At 46.3% G+C, this 16,060-nt stretch overlaps 1 protein-coding gene across 1 annotated transcript in view; it reads right to left on the bottom strand.

Moving 5' to 3' along the window:
• suclg2 (succinate-CoA ligase GDP-forming subunit beta) overlaps positions 1-16,060 on the bottom strand; it is a 295,434-nt gene that overhangs the window by 42,244 nt on the left and 237,130 nt on the right. Inside the window, exon 8 of the mRNA XM_086001474.1 lies at positions 5,262-5,382. Within this exon, the coding sequence (XP_085857600.1) occupies positions 5,262-5,382 (121 nt within the window). The remainder of the gene's footprint in view (positions 1-5,261; positions 5,383-16,060) is intronic.

Below are 16,060 nucleotides of genomic sequence, written 5' to 3'. Positions count from 1 at the left end.
ATGCTACTACTGAGCTGGACGCAACAGCAGCAAAATAGCTCAACCCTCCAGCTCCACAAAACAGACAGTAAAACAAATCTGGCCCTCTTCAACATTGGATTCAGTCACTGTTTTGGAAGCAGATAGAACGTGAGTGCATTCAGGCAAAACAATACTTGTTAACGTGATTGTCACCAGTTAAAATGTATTTTTTTCTGAAGCAATTAGTTGAAATGTACATAGTTTTGGGTGACATTCTTAAAAGATTGGAAATGGGGCGGGGGAGTGGCCAAGAAATTGGGATGTTTGGCTGGCATCGTTATGGATGACCCCTTGGACACAGTCATAATATAATGCTCACAGAAATGCTCTTATAGAGACCATGTACATGCGAGCTTTTGGAAATATTGCAAACCAATCCATATGCTATACAGTGAAGTTAAAGAGATAAGGAAGGGCAAGGCCACGAAGGGATTTAAACACAAGGATAAGAATTTTAAATTGGAGGTGCTGGGGGACTGGGGGTCAATGCAGGTCAGCAAGGGTAGGAGTCATAGGTGAGCAGGAGCAGGGGAGGCAAATGTAATGTTCATCCATACATTCTCTTTGAAGTCATTTCTTTTACTAATGGCACATTTTTAAGTTTCTCATTAAGAGCAAATATTTGCCTTCCTCCAATGGATGTAGTGAGTGTATCTGGTGAGGATCTACGCCATACAGAACAACCCTTGGTTTGTAATAAAAACAGAAAATGCTGGAGATACTCAACAGGTCAGGCAGCATCTGTGAAGAGAGAAACAGAGTTAACGTTTCAGGTCGATGACCTTTCGTCAGAACTGGAAAAAAGCAGGAAATGAAACAGATTTTTAAGCAAGTGTAGGGGCTGGGAAATGGGGGAGGGGATTTCCCAGCCCCTACACTTGCTTAAAAATCTGTTCCATTTCCTGCTTTTTTCCAGTTCTGACGAAAGGTCATCGACCTAAAACATTAACTCTGTTTCTCTCTCCACAGATGCTGCCTGACCTGCTGAGTATCTCCAGCATTTTCTGTTTTTATTTCAGATTTCCAGCATCTGCAGTATTTTCTTTTTGTAACCCTTGGTTTGTACTGAGTCAACTGATCTCAACCGGGGAAATGGTAGAAGTGCTGCAATTGGCTTCAACACTCCTGGGTTAGGAAGGGGAAAATCATGCGGGGGTTTCCGCTGCTAATTAGATGTCAGCCTCAATGGTAGCACTCTCACTTCTGAGGCAGAAGGTTGTGGGTTCAAGTCCCACTCCAGTATCTAGGCTGACTCTTCAGTGCAGTACTGAGTGTGTGCTGCACTGTCGGAGGGGTCATCTTTCGGATGAGACATTAATCCAAGGCCCTGTCTGCCTTCTCAGGTGGACGTAAAAGATCCCATGGCACTATTTCGAACAACCAACATCACCAAAAAAAAAAATCATCTCATTACTGATGGTGGAAACTTCCTGTGCACAGGTTAGCTGTCTTATTTCCTACATTACCACAGTGACTGCTCTTCAAAAGTACTTCATTGGCTGTAAAGCGCTTTGGGCAGTGCTGAAGCTGATATAAGCGCATGTTGTTTCTTTCTTGATTGTTACCCAGCAAACCCTGCTGGAAGTGTGCACATGTGGGCGGTAACTGAAGACAGGATTGGTTTTGACTGTAAGCCCCATGGTCAAAAACCCTGTCAAAATTCAACACTCACATATAATTGTTTTCACAATGTGGTTATCTAGACTTCTAAAAGGCACCTGACAGAGTTCTACATAAAAGGCTATTTAGTTAACCTCAACAACATTGTAGATCTGAGGTAAATTTTGGGAATGGATAAAAATTGGAGGGGAGGTAGAAAGCAACAGTAATTATCACAGGAGTTATGTTGGGGTGGGGAGATAGTACTGACTGGATGCCCCAGGGTTTGATGTTGGGCCCACCACTGCTTTTAAATTACATCAATGGCTTGAATTCAGAAACACAATACAAATAGATCTAATTTTCAAAACTAGAAGAGGCAGTGGAATCAAAGGAGGCAGCTTGGAAAATATAAAGAGAGTTGGACAAAATAAGCAAGTGGGCAGAACAATAGCACATGAAAGCTACATGTGGACAAGTGTAAAGTACTGCACATAAGAAGGAACTTAGGGGAAAGAATTCGGTTGATTTGCGCCTCCCATTAGCACCCTAAGAGGGTGCTAATGGGGCGCAAAGCAACTAGCGCCTGGGCGCGGCGTCACTAATGTCCCCCGCGAAATTCAGCGGGAGGTTAGCGGTAGCGGTAGCCGTTAGCGCCCCGCAGCGCTGCGCCTCCAGCGATGAAGTCATCGCTGTGCGCAGCGCCCCGCTCGTGATCTTCGGTAGCGCCCCGTAACTTACCGCCGGATGCTATGTCCGGCAGGGTCAAGGAGGCATACCTGCGGCCGGGGCGGTGCAAATTAAAGGGGAGGTGCCGGGTGGCCATTTTTGTTGCTGGCCGCCTGCCAGCACCTGCCCCCGTTGCTGTCCCCGGCCTCCTGTGCAGCACCCCCACATTCTGTGAGCCTGGCATTTCTCTTGAGTGTCGGGCTCTTTTGCCGGCACTCCGATCTCTGATGGCTCAGCTAGGCCCTGGGTTGCGCTGCGCTAGGCTCCTCCCCTTTAATAAGGGGACGAAGGCCTGCAGTACTGCGGCGCAATGTGCCGCAGCTGCACGTAGTGCCGCAATATTCACTCGCAGCGCCCCAAGAGGGAGGCGGGGCGCTTACAGTAGTGCCCCGCCTCCCTCTTGGGGCACTACCAGTGAATTTCGGGTGCAGGGGCGCTAACGTTTTCGGGCTGCTAAAAGTAGCGAAGTTAGCGCCCCAAAGGGGGGCGCGACCCAATTTTGCCCCCCATGACTAACACATGTACTTTATGAATGCTATTGAAATAGCTAAGGATGATTTTAAACAGACTGATGAGTCGTAGTAGACTCAACACAATATGTCCAGCCAATGTAGACCAGCAATCAACAAAGCAAATAGAACAGTAGAATACAAGTGGGAGGAAGTCATGCTCAAACTGCATAGTACTCTAGTCAGACCACACCTCGAGTATTTTGTCTAGTTCTGGTTACTGACTTAATCAAAAGTTGGGGAATAGTGCAGAGAGGAGTCACGAGGCTGATCTGTAGGGTCAAATGTCCGGATTATTAAGAAAAACTGAAGCAGCTTAGGGTTTTAAGTCTTGAAAGAATGTGTCTGAGGCGATAAAAGTATACAATAAATGGTATGGAAAAGGCAAATCACAACAATTAATTTAAATTAAACTGAGAGAGTAGGACAAGGGGACACAATTCAAATTAATAAAAAAAAGTAAATTTAGTTTTTCTTCACACAAAGAGTGATCAATACATGGAATGGGCTCCCTGATAGAGCAGTGGCGGCAAAAACCCGGGAATCATTTAAGAAACAATTTAGATACATTTGGGGAACTTTAGGGTCTTTTTGGATGGATAAACTAGGATGGCTTAATGGTCTTCTTCATCTGTAATGATTTTGTGATCTTGTGATAAATATGACTACTTGGGCAATATATTGGAGGGTAACTGGCACCGAAGGAGTCATACTCCAGCAAACAGTCGATGTCTTCAGAAGAAGAGGGAAGAAAATTGATGATAAAGAAGAAATTTGTACTGTTCAACAATCTGGCTCTATACTTCTCAAATTAAATTGCATAGCTAATTGCATCAAATGAAAATGTGACTACGCAATAGCAAAATCCAAAAGAAAAGAAATTCCAAAAGGCAATGAATTTTGAAAATAACTTTACTTAACCACAAAAAGAATGAAAGGCCATTCAGTCCATCTATCTCTCCCCATTATTTAGATCCATTTTTAAGACGTCCTCAGACAATTTTCATCTCCCTCCTATCCTGGTGTCAACATATTGGGCCGGAATTTGCGGTGGGTAGTTTGCCGTTATTACTCTCTGAAACTGAGCGCAACTTCAGGATGTAGCGCATTCGCATCTAAACATGGAAATCCTGAAGTTGCGATCAGTCATTCACTGCGCAGACACTGGCTGCACTGTGGCTTCCCCTCCCTTAGCCAGCAACCAGTGTAATCAGTAAAACTGATGAAAACCTGGGCTTTTCTGCGGTAATATCGCTGTTAAATACCCCATTAAATGTTAGGTCTTACACAAAAAGAAAATACTGTAGATGCTGGAAATCTGAAATAAAAACAGAAAATGCTGGAGAAACTCAGCAGGTCAGGCAGCATCTGCGAAGAGAGAAACAGAGTTAACGTTTCAGGTCAATGACCTTATGTCAGAATCCTATGATGAAATGTTAGGCCTTGTTGGATTATGTGTAACTAGGGTTTTAACAATGTATTGACTGCTAAACAAACGTTATGGCCATGAAAAACTAATTTTAACATTATGGAGTGTCAAATTTCTCCATTATGATAAAAATTACAATTTTTAGGAAACGTTAAAAAAATGTTAGTTTGTTTTCAGGTTCTACCTTATCCCCATTAGAGAGCCCCAATTTTTGTTTTGCTCTGTGTACCATTTTTTAAAAGTCCGCATAAAAGCAGCTTCTCATTTCCTAGTTCCCGTGTGAGAATTCTGCAATGTGATTGACTGCTTAGACAGCTTGTTGATGCCACAGCAGATCACACTAGGGATTCCCCACTATAGAGCGTTGAAATCACTTGAACGTCGAAAAACGAAAACTTCTCGCCTCAGATCCCGAGATCTCTGTGGGCAGCTTTCTTTGGGGCCAGCGGCAAATGCCTTTGCTTCGCCGTTGACCGCAAATTCCGGGCCATTATATATTTCTATTCTCGGTCTTATCAGTAACCTGTCCATTTTTGTTTTCAACAGAGTCTACACTTGTTGCACTTGTCACCAAAAGAATAAGCCTTTAGAAGCTTAATGGCCAACTTTACGAAACTGCATTCACTACCATTTATAAGATCAGTTCTACAATCTGTACCGTAGAAATATGCACTCAGTTTAGAAGTAAATAGTTACAAGAAGCCAATTAGAAATGGCACACCTCAACTTCTTTCTTCAATGCATTACTATTCATACAACTTTGATTAAATCTATAAAATGTACAGTTTATGTACTGCTTAAAAAAAAAGTACTAACTCAAGCTGGTATTTTTTTCCTATTTTCAATCAATCATTTTATTAACACTTTTTGACATGTAGCGTAAAAGGGACAAATCTGAGAATATAGTTGAAGTAAGAAAACATTTACATAATGACATTTTCTCTTAGTAATTCACAGCACTGTTCATCGCTTACCTTCAAGTCTCACAACCAGTGGTATTTTCAGTTTAAGTTCACGACATGCCTTTGTTATGCCATTTGCTATGATTGCACAGTTTACTATTCCACCAAAAATGTTGATAAGGATTGCTTCAACCTAGGAAAAGAACAAAGAAGCTATGAGAAAAATACTTACTGGTTATCAGGTATAGCATAACAATTTAAAATGAACCAGAAATAGTCGTGAAAACCATGTTCCTCAAAATATTATTACTACTGAAGTCAACAAGGTTGAGGTGCCAGAAAGGGGTGGAAACATAGAACAGAAATATAGAAAAATAGGAGGAGGAGTAAGCCATTCGGCCCTTAGAGCCTGCTCCGCCATTCAATATGATCATGGCTGATCCTCTATCTCAATACCACATTCCCGCTCTCTCCCCATACCCCTTGATGCCTTTTGTGTCTAGAAATCTATCTATCTCCTTCTTAAATATAGTCAGTGACTTGGCCTCCACAGCCTTCTGTGGTAGAGAATTCCACAGGTTCATCACCCTCAGTGAAGAAATTTCTCCTCATCTCAGTCCTAAATGTCCTACCGCATATCCTGAGGGTGGAGATATTCCGGAATCCAGAAGATCCACCTCAGTACCATGGCAAGGCAAACAGACTACAAGAATGAGAATGAAAGCACAAGCAAACAGACTTAAAATACATTTTCCTACAAATTCTTTATAATGGGGTAAAACTATAAGATATTTGTTGCAAAATTTTAATTTACAAAGCAACTCCTTTTATCTCTTTCCATGTTATTGATTATGCCTTTGTGAAGCGCTTTAGAATGTTTTCCTATGTTAAAGGTGCTATACAAATGCAAGTTGTTATTGTTCTCTGCAACACTGCATCTCAACTGTTTAGAAAACTTCTTGCTTGTAATCTGCACCCAGACAAATATTAGTTAAAAAAATTATAAATGACCTAATTGTATCACAAATCTTTGGAAAGTCTCTTTCTGCACCGCTGCCACCCGCGCCCCCCCCCCCCCTGCCCCCAACACACACACACACACACACACTGGTTATGTGCTCAGTAGCAACCAATGAAATTACAAAATCAAAAACAGAAGGGCTCCATTACACTTACTTACCAGTGCTGACACTGCTACTGAGTAATGCTAACATATTTTTCCACACGGTCGTTATGGTCAGAGCAGTGTTACTAGAAGCACTCTATTTGTGACCAGTACATCAGCTGTTTCTGTGGTGGGTTTCCTGAGTTTATTGCAAAGTATGACTGAGGCCTCCTGTTCGTACTTGGTGCCCCCATATTTCAAACCAGGGTAAACCCCCAGCTCATGGTAAGCAAAACAATGAAGATCCACAAATATTCACAAAGTTTTCCTCATCTTTAGCCAGCATAAATAGGCCAATAGAACAAGTACTTCAAGTACTTATCCTCTTCCCTTTTGAAAGCCACGATTGGATCTGCCTCCACCACTCTTTCAGGCAGTGCATTCCAGATCCTAACCACTCACTGCGTAAAAAAGTTTTTCCTCATGTCGTACTTTGGTTCTTTTGCCAATCACCTTAAATCTGTGTCCTCTGGTTCTCGACCATTCCACCAATGGGAACAGTTTCTCTCTATCTACTCTGTCTAATTGCTCGACCTTTGGTGGCCGTGCCTTCTGTTGCAGAGGCCCTAAGCTCTGGAATTCCCTGCCTAAACCTCTCCGCTTCTCTACCTCTCTTTCCTCCTTTAAGACGCTCTTTAAAACCTACCTCTTTGACCAAGCATTTTCCTTATGTGGCTCGGTGTCAAATATTTTGTCTTATAATACTCCTGTGAAGCACCTTGGGATGTTTTACTAGGTTAAAGGCGCTAAATAAATACAAGTTGTTGCTGTTGTCTAGACCCCTCATGATTTTGAATACATCTATCAAATCGCCTCTCAATCGTCTCTGCTCCAAGGAGAACAACCCCAGCTTCTCTAGTCTATCCACGTAACTGAAGTCCCTCGTCCCTGGAATCATTCTCGTAAATCTTTTCTGCACCCTCGCTAAGGCCTTCACATCCTTCCTAAAGTGTGGTGCCCAGAACTGGACACAATACTCCAGTTGAGGCCGAACCAGTGTTTTATAAAGGTTCATCATAACTTCCTTGATACTTAAAAAGCCTCCCTTCAAAGATCCAAGAAATTTGTCAACACCAAGGTACACAATGTCTCCTGAATGAGCAGGCATTGCTAACAGATGGGTCCTCGTTTGGGATCTGTGCAAAACAACTGCCTATCCTGCATTTAACTCACTTCTGTCTGCCAATGGATAGCCAATCCAGCACAAGGCTGTCTGTTCAGGTAAGCTTCTGCCCAAAATACATTTTAAAACATCTTGGGGGGGGGAAAATTGGCATGCGCCCCTTTTGGGGTGAGCCGAGCCAGTTAGCGCCCCCGGACCTGAAATTCTATGGTAGCTCCAAGCAGGAGGCGGGGCGTTACTGGAAGCGCCCCCCCCCTCCCTCGTGGGGCGCTCCAATTGAATATCGCGGTGCTATGGGCATGAGCGCCACGCGCATTGGCACGTGGCGCCATGGTACTGCAGGCCTCGCACCCCTGATTAAAGGGGAGGGGCCTAGCACAGCATGCACCGGGGCCCTCCTGGACCACCGGAGAACGGGGTGCCAGCAAGAGAGCCCGGCACAACAGATCACGGCCAGCACCCGGCAGCAGGAGGCGAAAGGGGGCAGATGCTGGCAGGCGGCCCGAAAAAAATGGCCGCCCAGTACCTGCCCTTTAATTATCACCACCCCGACTGCAAAAACGCCCCCTGACCCTGTCGGACATAATGTCCGGTGGCAGGTCAGTGGGCACGAGCCAAGTTTGCGGCCGGGGCGCTGCGCACGCGATGATGTAATCGGCGGAGGTGCAGCGCCATGGGGCGCTACCGGCTACCGTCACCACTAACCTCCTGCTGAATTTCGCGGGAGGTGTTAGCGGCGCCGTGCCTGGGCACTAGTTGCTTTGCGTCCCCTTGGGGCACTAACGGGAGGCACAAAGCAACCGAATTTTCCGCCCCTTGTGTCCAGGTTCTATTTATGGATAAATGGCTACATAAATCTCCAACCCTGGCTGTGCTCCACCAGTAAATGCTAATATATAAGGAACATGTTGGGTACAAAGTTCACAAACCTTAGCTCAGATATATACAAAAACTGGACTCAAGCTGTAAAGTAGAATAAACAGTTTATATCTTTGTGTAGTCCCAAGGGATAAAGATCAGAAAACTATAGAAGTAATGAAACTGGATGGCGCTTTAAACGCGAAATATGAGGTGGACTTCAAATTTACAGACAGGTTTCAAAATTACTCTTGATCCTTGTGCATGTTTGTTGGTACCTTAAACATATATTCAGACACAAATGTAAAGACTGCCTCCACTTAGTGTGTTTTCACGAAGAACCAACAGTCTGCCTAATCACTCAACAAGTTTGCTGAAAACCCAATAATCACAGTAATCAAGTTAGCAAACTCTGGACAGAAGGAGAGCACTATGGCATACAGCCCTAACACACATTTCTAGTCACTTGGGAGAGGAAAGAATAAACAAGTATACTCTCCATCTAGGCACACATTCTTGCACATCGTTTTGATCCTCAAGGCAGCAGAGCAGCTCTTTGTCACAACGCAAATTACAGATAAGAGCGTAATAACCATCATTTTCAGATAAAAGGTATGCTGCAAAACTAGCAATGCAAATGAAAGCTGTGTGTGCCCTATGAAAGGGTTAAAAAGAGCTAAGATGAGGGGATTAAGGAACAGAGCATATCTCCAACCATATAAGGAATGGTTATGAACAGAAGGGAAGTCTGGTGTAGTCGTGGCTATTATGTCCGTGTATAATTGAGACACGGACGGCAGGAGTTGGTTATAACAGGTCTTTACTGAATGGAGACAACCTGGAACTACTATGCAAATGTTACTACACAGGCTTATATACAGGGGTGGTCACTACTGGTACTGCAGTATACAGGGGCTGCAGAATATAGTTCCTTCTGCAAAGTACATACACTACAATTCCTCCCCTTTTAGCTAAACAGTACATAACATTCGATTAACAATGAAATAACATATTTACAATTACAGTTGCTAGATACATTAGTTGAAGTTAAGCAATTATAAGTTCAGTCTTTGAGGAGGCTTCCTGATTCTGTCTGGATAACGCCTCTTTGGGGTATCAGGTTCTTCTGGCAAAGTTGAGTCGGGATCAATGTCGTTGTTTGGTTCGTCTGCTTCCAATATCACCGATTCTGAGGTAGATGCAATTGGTACTTCGGTTTCATCGCCAGGTGTATCAGATCGTGGTGTGGAGTTGACGTTTCCCAGTGACTCTAGAATCTGGTCAGCATGGCGTCTTACAATGCTCTCTCCAACGTCCACGGTATACATTAGAGGTCCTTGCCGTGTATAGATCGTTCCTGGCTGCCATTTCTCTGTGCGGTAGTCCCGGGCCAAAACTGGTTGACCTATCTTAAAACTCCTGGTCGGTCTTTCATTCATATTCTGAAACTGCCTGTTCTCCACATCTCTTCTGATGTTTGGCTTAACCAAATCCAAGCGGCATCGTAGTCTTCGATTGAAGAACATCATGGCTGGAGTTTGGTTGGTAACTGCATGTGTCGCATTCCGGTAGGCAAACAAGAAGTTATCCACCTTGTGTTGTAGGGGTATATCTTCATTACACATTGCCTTGATAGCCTTCTTGAATGTTTGAACAAACCTCTTGGCCAATCCATTAGTGGCTGGATGATATGGGGCGGATGTGTAATGCTTAACACCATTGTTCTTTAAGAACCTCCGGAACTCTTCAGACACAAACTGTGGTCCATTGTCGGAGCAAATCTGTTCAGGCAGCCCATTCCTGGCGAATATGGTTCGTAAGACTGTGATAGTTTTTTCTGTGGTGGTTGAGGACATTTTTATTACCTCTGGCCACTTTGAATGTGCATCCACCGCAATTAAAAACATCGAGTCCATAAATGGACCAGCAAAATCAATGTGCACCCTTTGCCATGGAGATGAGGGCCACTCCCATGGATGTAGAGGGGCTTGTAGTGGGGCGTTTTGGACCTTCTGGCATCCTGTACAGCTCTTGGTCATCTCTTCGATTTCTCTATCGATTCCCGGCCACCACACAAACGCTCTGGCTAAGCTCTTCATTTTTACCCCTCCCAGATGACCCTCATGAAGCTCATTGAGCACTCTATCCTTCAATTTGGGTGGAATTACTACTCTGGACCCACACATCAAGGTTCCTCTGCACACTGACAGCTGTTCTCTTCTCAGCAAGAATGCTGGCAGCAGTGGTTCGCCATGTGCTGGCCATCCCTTCACCGTTAAATCATAGACCCAGGAGAGTGTCGGGTCATTTCATGTTTCCTTTTCTATGTTTGCATTCATCACAGGGAGACATTCGACTATGGTCGAGTGGAATATCTCCACTGGATCCACTGCAAGTTCTTCTTCCGCCGTCGGCAACGGTAGGCGCGACAATCCATCAGCATTCCCATGCTGTTTAGTTCCTTTGTACTTGATGTCATATTGGTGTGCCCCTAGGAAAAGGGACCACCTCTGTAGCCGTTGTGCTGTCATTATCGGTACGCCCTTCTGAGGGTTGAAAATGGAGACAAGAGGTTGATGATCAGTAAGTAGAGGAGTAAATTTCTGACCGTGCAGGTAGTGATTGAACTTCTTCACCCCCCACACCAGGCTGAGGGCCTCTCTGTCAATCTGGGCGTAGTTACGCTCGGCTGAAGTTAACGAGCGTGACGCAAAAGCTATCGGCCTCTCTGAACCATCAAGGAATTGATGTGACAGTACCGCCCCAATGCCGTAGGGAGACGCATCACACGCCAGTCTTATCGGTAGTGATGGGTTGTAGTGAGCCAATACTTCTCTTGAAGTGATTAGGTCCTTACTCTTCTGAAAGGCCCGCTTACATTCATCGCTCCGTTTCCATGCTACTCCCGTTTGTAGTAGGGCGTTCAGTGGGTGCAGAATTGTGGACAAATTCGGCAAAAACTTATGGTAGTAATTCACCAATCCGAGGAATGACCTCAGTTGTGACACATTTTCAGGCGCTGGAGCCTTCACTACCGCTTCAATTTTGTCAGGGGACTTATGTAACCCCTCTTCATCAATCACGTGGCCACAATACGATATCGGTTTCTTAAAAAAATCGCACTTTGGGCGATTGGCTCATAGCCCATGTTCACGTAGTCTAGTGAGCACCTGCTCTTGGTTGGCAAGGTGTTCACTGTCATCTTCACCTGCCACTAGGATGTCGTCCAAGTAACACTGAGTCCCCGGAATCCCTTGCAGGACTTGTTCCATCGCTCTTTGCCATATCGCCGGAGCTGATGCTACTCCGAATACCAGTCGATTATACTGGTAAAGACCTTTGTGAGTGTTTATCGTGAGATACTTCCTAGAGGATTCTTCAACCTCCATCTGCAAATATGCTTGTGCTAGGTCAATTTTTGTAAAACGCTTCCCTCCAGATAGTGAGGCGAAGATATCTTCTATCCTTGGAAGAGGATATTGTACTGTGTGAAGGACTGGGTTCACCGTCACCTTGAAGTCCCCACAGATGCGAACCTTCCTTGGCTCCTCAGACTTATTGGTTAACGTTTTCTTCATGACAGGAACGATGGGTGTCGCCCACTCGCTCCAGTCTACCTTAGATAACATGCCTGCATTCTCCAGCTCTGCCTCGACGGCTGGGCGAATTGCATATGGTACCGGTCTTGCTTTGAAAAACTTGGGAATTGCATTCTCTTCTATTTTTATCGAGGCGGTTACGCCTTTAAGAGTTCACAGTTCTTGTTGAAATACCTCTTTGGCGTTAGCTAAGATTGTTGACAATCGTCCAGGAGTGACGTCGTCATCCTTTTTACCAGCCGTCAGTGCCTGAATGGAGTGCCAGTCTAAACTTATCTTTCTGATCCATTCACGTCCCAATAACGGTGGTCCACCATCTTGCAGTATGTACAGATACAATTTCTGTATTTCCTTGCCGTTGTATTCGACAGGCACCCTTATTTTTCCTCTGGGGTATACTTTTTGCCCCGTATACGTCTTCAAGACAATGGATGTCTCTCTCAAGGGTATGTGTGAAAATAGCCACTCATAGTCTTGTCGATTCATGACGGTTAGAGCTGTTCCCGTGGCAAACTGCAGCTTTCTGCGCGTTTAATTTTTATTATTTCCCCGTCGTCGGAACAACCCTGCGGGACACTTGCCTCCCTCTTCTCGGGTCTGTACGCTGCCCGGCTTCATAGCACCGGCCGCGCCCTGTGTGCTCCACCCTCTCTCTCTCTCTCCTCTTCCCGACAACGCTGCTCGGCCCCGTTGCAAAGCCACCCGCTCGAGCTCTAGACTGCCGCAGCCCAGGAAGGATCAGTGTACTACCTGCCACCAGCCCGATTAGCTGAAGCACCATCAACAGGATAACCAAGCCCCGCTCTCGACAGCCTCTCCTGCAAATCTTCAACTCCGCTGACTCAGAGGCGGATGCCCACGGTCGACGCCCGTTTCTTCTGTTTCTTTCTTCCTTCTGGCCTCGACCTCTGATAACTTCGCTTCAGGGATGGATCCCCATGAGGTGGTGCAGACTGTAGGTAAGTTCGTATCTGCTCGTCGCCAGTATTATGTCCGTGTATAATTGAGACACGGACGGCAGGAGTTGGTTATAACAGGTCTTTACTGAATGGAGACAACCTGGAACTACTATGCAAATGTTACTACACAGGCTTATATACAGGGGTGGTCACTACTGGTACTGCAGTATACAGGGGCTGCAGAATATAGTTCCTTCTGCAAAGTACATACACTACAGTGGCCAAGTGCACAAACCATGAATCACTAACTGAGGAATGTATTGAGAGATAACGTATGGGGTCACAAGACCAATGCACACAGGTCACAAGAATTTGCACCCGAAGCCAACTGTATGATGAAAGAAATGTATACGTGTAATGCACCTAATTGCAAACAGTAGCCATGACTCAGAACAAAACCTGTATATGAGGCAGGAGATTTTCAGCGATCGGGAAGCATTCGTCCCAGGATGTGCATCTTCCCTGTCGACTTGTAAATAAAGTTGCTTTACTGAACGAACCTCCGGACTCCGAGTGATTGATTGGGAATAAGGCGGACGTCGACCCTTTATATCAGAGGGTCTGTCTCGGGCAGCTCTTCCGGTTTACCTTTACAACTTGGCGCAGTCGGCAGGATCTACCGGATGGGCTGAGTAGAGACATTGGCCCCGATTTTCTGCCAGCTGTTGGGTGGCTTTCCAGGCGGCCGGGGGCTGAAAATCGCTAAAAAAGCAGGTCGCGACCCCCCCCGCCTGATTCCCCACCCCGTCCGACTTTCGGACCGCCGTTTCTCCGCGACCCGATTCAGTCCCGCCCGCCGGAACAGTAATGAGCAATTATCACGTTTAAGCCGATTTTAGGGTGCCCTTGCGATTTTCAGGGGTTCCCCATGCTAAACACGCCCGCGGGGAACCCCGCTGATGAAACCTGGTGTGAAGCTTGCCGGCTTGCTTGCTGTCAGCTGCAGCTCATTCGGGAAAGCTGAGATTTAAAGGGACAGCATTTGTATGTTGAAGGACCTTGTTGTTGCAGGTTTGGGGCTACTTCTTCAAGGCTTAGGCACAGCTGTGGAAGGTTGGAGCCTCACACACTTCTCCAATGTGAGCTCCTGGGAAGCCCCTCTCGCCACCCTCACTCAGCGCTTCCTCAGCGGAGGCATCTACCAGAAGCATGGGTTGCCTTTTCTTCCTTCACTTCTTGCCATTAGAGGATCTCCAGCAGCAGAGGCGGCAGCAGCAGAACCAGTAACAGCAGGATGAGCACCAGGAGCACCAGGCTGCTGCTCACTCACCTGAAGCTGCACAGACCAGAAGGGGCCAACGCTTGGAAGTGGCTTGAGAGCAGCTTGCTGCACTTTAGGGGGGCCATGGGGACCCATATCTGCACTGGCAGTCCTACTCAGAAGGACTTCCACGAAGGTCTGGTTTCTCTGTTCAATAGATGGCCAACGCTCAAGAGATGTAATTCTCTTATGAGCACTCACCATGTTTTCCGTACCCTGGCGAGTTATCTCCTCCATGGAGGTTGCCAACCTTTCCATGGTGAGGCGTTCATGCGCCAATGACTCCACAGAGGCTATGCTCATGGTCGCTATGGACTCCTCCATTCGCTCCGCACTCGCAGCGACCCTGGAGACAAAACCTGCCAGAGACTCCTGCATCTGTGCATGGAGATCCATCACCTCTTCTCTTGCGGATGGACCCAGAGGCAGAGGGTCGACATGCAGCACAGCTGAGCTGAGCTGGCATAGTCCTGCGCCCTCCGATGAGAACTCTCCACTGCTGTCCCTGTCTCCAGAATCTGATGAGGCTCACTTGTGAGCTGTGATACACCAGGTGACAACACTACTCTATGTCCCGAAGGTCCCCCCGAAGTGTGAGTGTCTGCGCTGGTGCTGGGTGCGTTTACTTCTGCTGACGCTGCGCCCTCAGAGGTTGGAGCTTCCTCTGAGGAGTCTGGCAGCACAGCCTCTTCCTCCTCCACAGTGGGGACGGGGGCTCTGGATGGTCCTGTGGGGGAGTAGAGGAAGGAGTTACAGATGTGGTGCCAAGGTGACATGCACATTCGAGTTGACATCTGCTGACACCTGCATCCATGCAGCCTTGGTCTCAGTGGGAGGCCTCTTCCTGCCTGACCTAGGGAAGAGGACCTCTCTCTGGGCCCTAACCCCATCCAATAATGCCTGCAGTGAAGCTTCGTCGAATTTGGAGGCAGCTCGGGGTCTGGCACTGGCCACAGCTGCTGCAGGCTCCTCTGCCATCCTGTATGGTTCGTTTGGAAGCCAACAGAGGATGCAGTGCTTGCTGTGGACCTTGAAAGCACCACGAATGATGACATCATACTGTGGGGCTTCCTGACTGGAAATGGACAATTAGCAAGGCTGCCCACACACTGGAAATTAATTGGCACTTGAGGGAAAATTGCGTGGAGCTGGCTGACATTTTTTTGTGTGTCAGAACCTCACATTCGGGGGAATCCGACCATTTCCCACACAATCCACAAAATCGGGCCCTCTGTCTCCTCGCATCAAAGCCCAGGGCCGGAGATCCAATGAATCTGAGGTGGAGTCCGGATAACGTGAGTAAAGCAACTTGGGTGCATGCTAGGACATTGTAGAAATGAAAATGTCTGAATAAGTTGAGGAGCTCGGGTTATATAGGATTGGATATAGGGAAAATCCAATCTAGGCGGAGTTAAAACCGCATAAGCGGGGAAAGGTCCCTGAAGGTCCCGGAGGTAGCAAACGAGGGGGGGAACTAGCAAATCCACCCTAAAAGGATGGCGAACAAAACGGACGGCAAAAGATCTAAACTCCCGTATGAATTTGTACGCGATAGGTATCGACAGACAACAGTAGGGCATAAGGTAACTTGCCGTATGAATTTGTACGCAATAGTATCGGATAATGGAAATTCCGATGGGGCAGGGTAAAAAGACCCCGGGGAAGTGAGAAAACCTCACGGAAATTCCTGAGCGGCTAGAAAATGGCTAGGAAAGAAATCAACAGACAAACAGGACGGCATTACGTAACTTGCCGTATGAATTTGTGCGCGATAAGTATGAGAAAGTTAAGGAAAAGATGGTTAAAAAAAGGGATATGATGACAAGGTAATAAAAAGAATGGGAAAGGAAGGTGGGATCCTGAATGGGTTCCTGACCGACAGAAAGAATGGTGGAGTAAGGAGAGC

The sequence above is a fragment of the Somniosus microcephalus genome, chromosome 11 (assembly GCF_052327205.1).
Source record: "Somniosus microcephalus isolate GS21.2 chromosome 11, FLI_Smic_1.0, whole genome shotgun sequence".
NCBI classification, from domain to species: Eukaryota; Metazoa; Chordata; class Chondrichthyes; order Squaliformes; family Somniosidae; genus Somniosus; species Somniosus microcephalus.
This window is presented reverse-complemented; position numbering and strand designations above follow the sequence as displayed.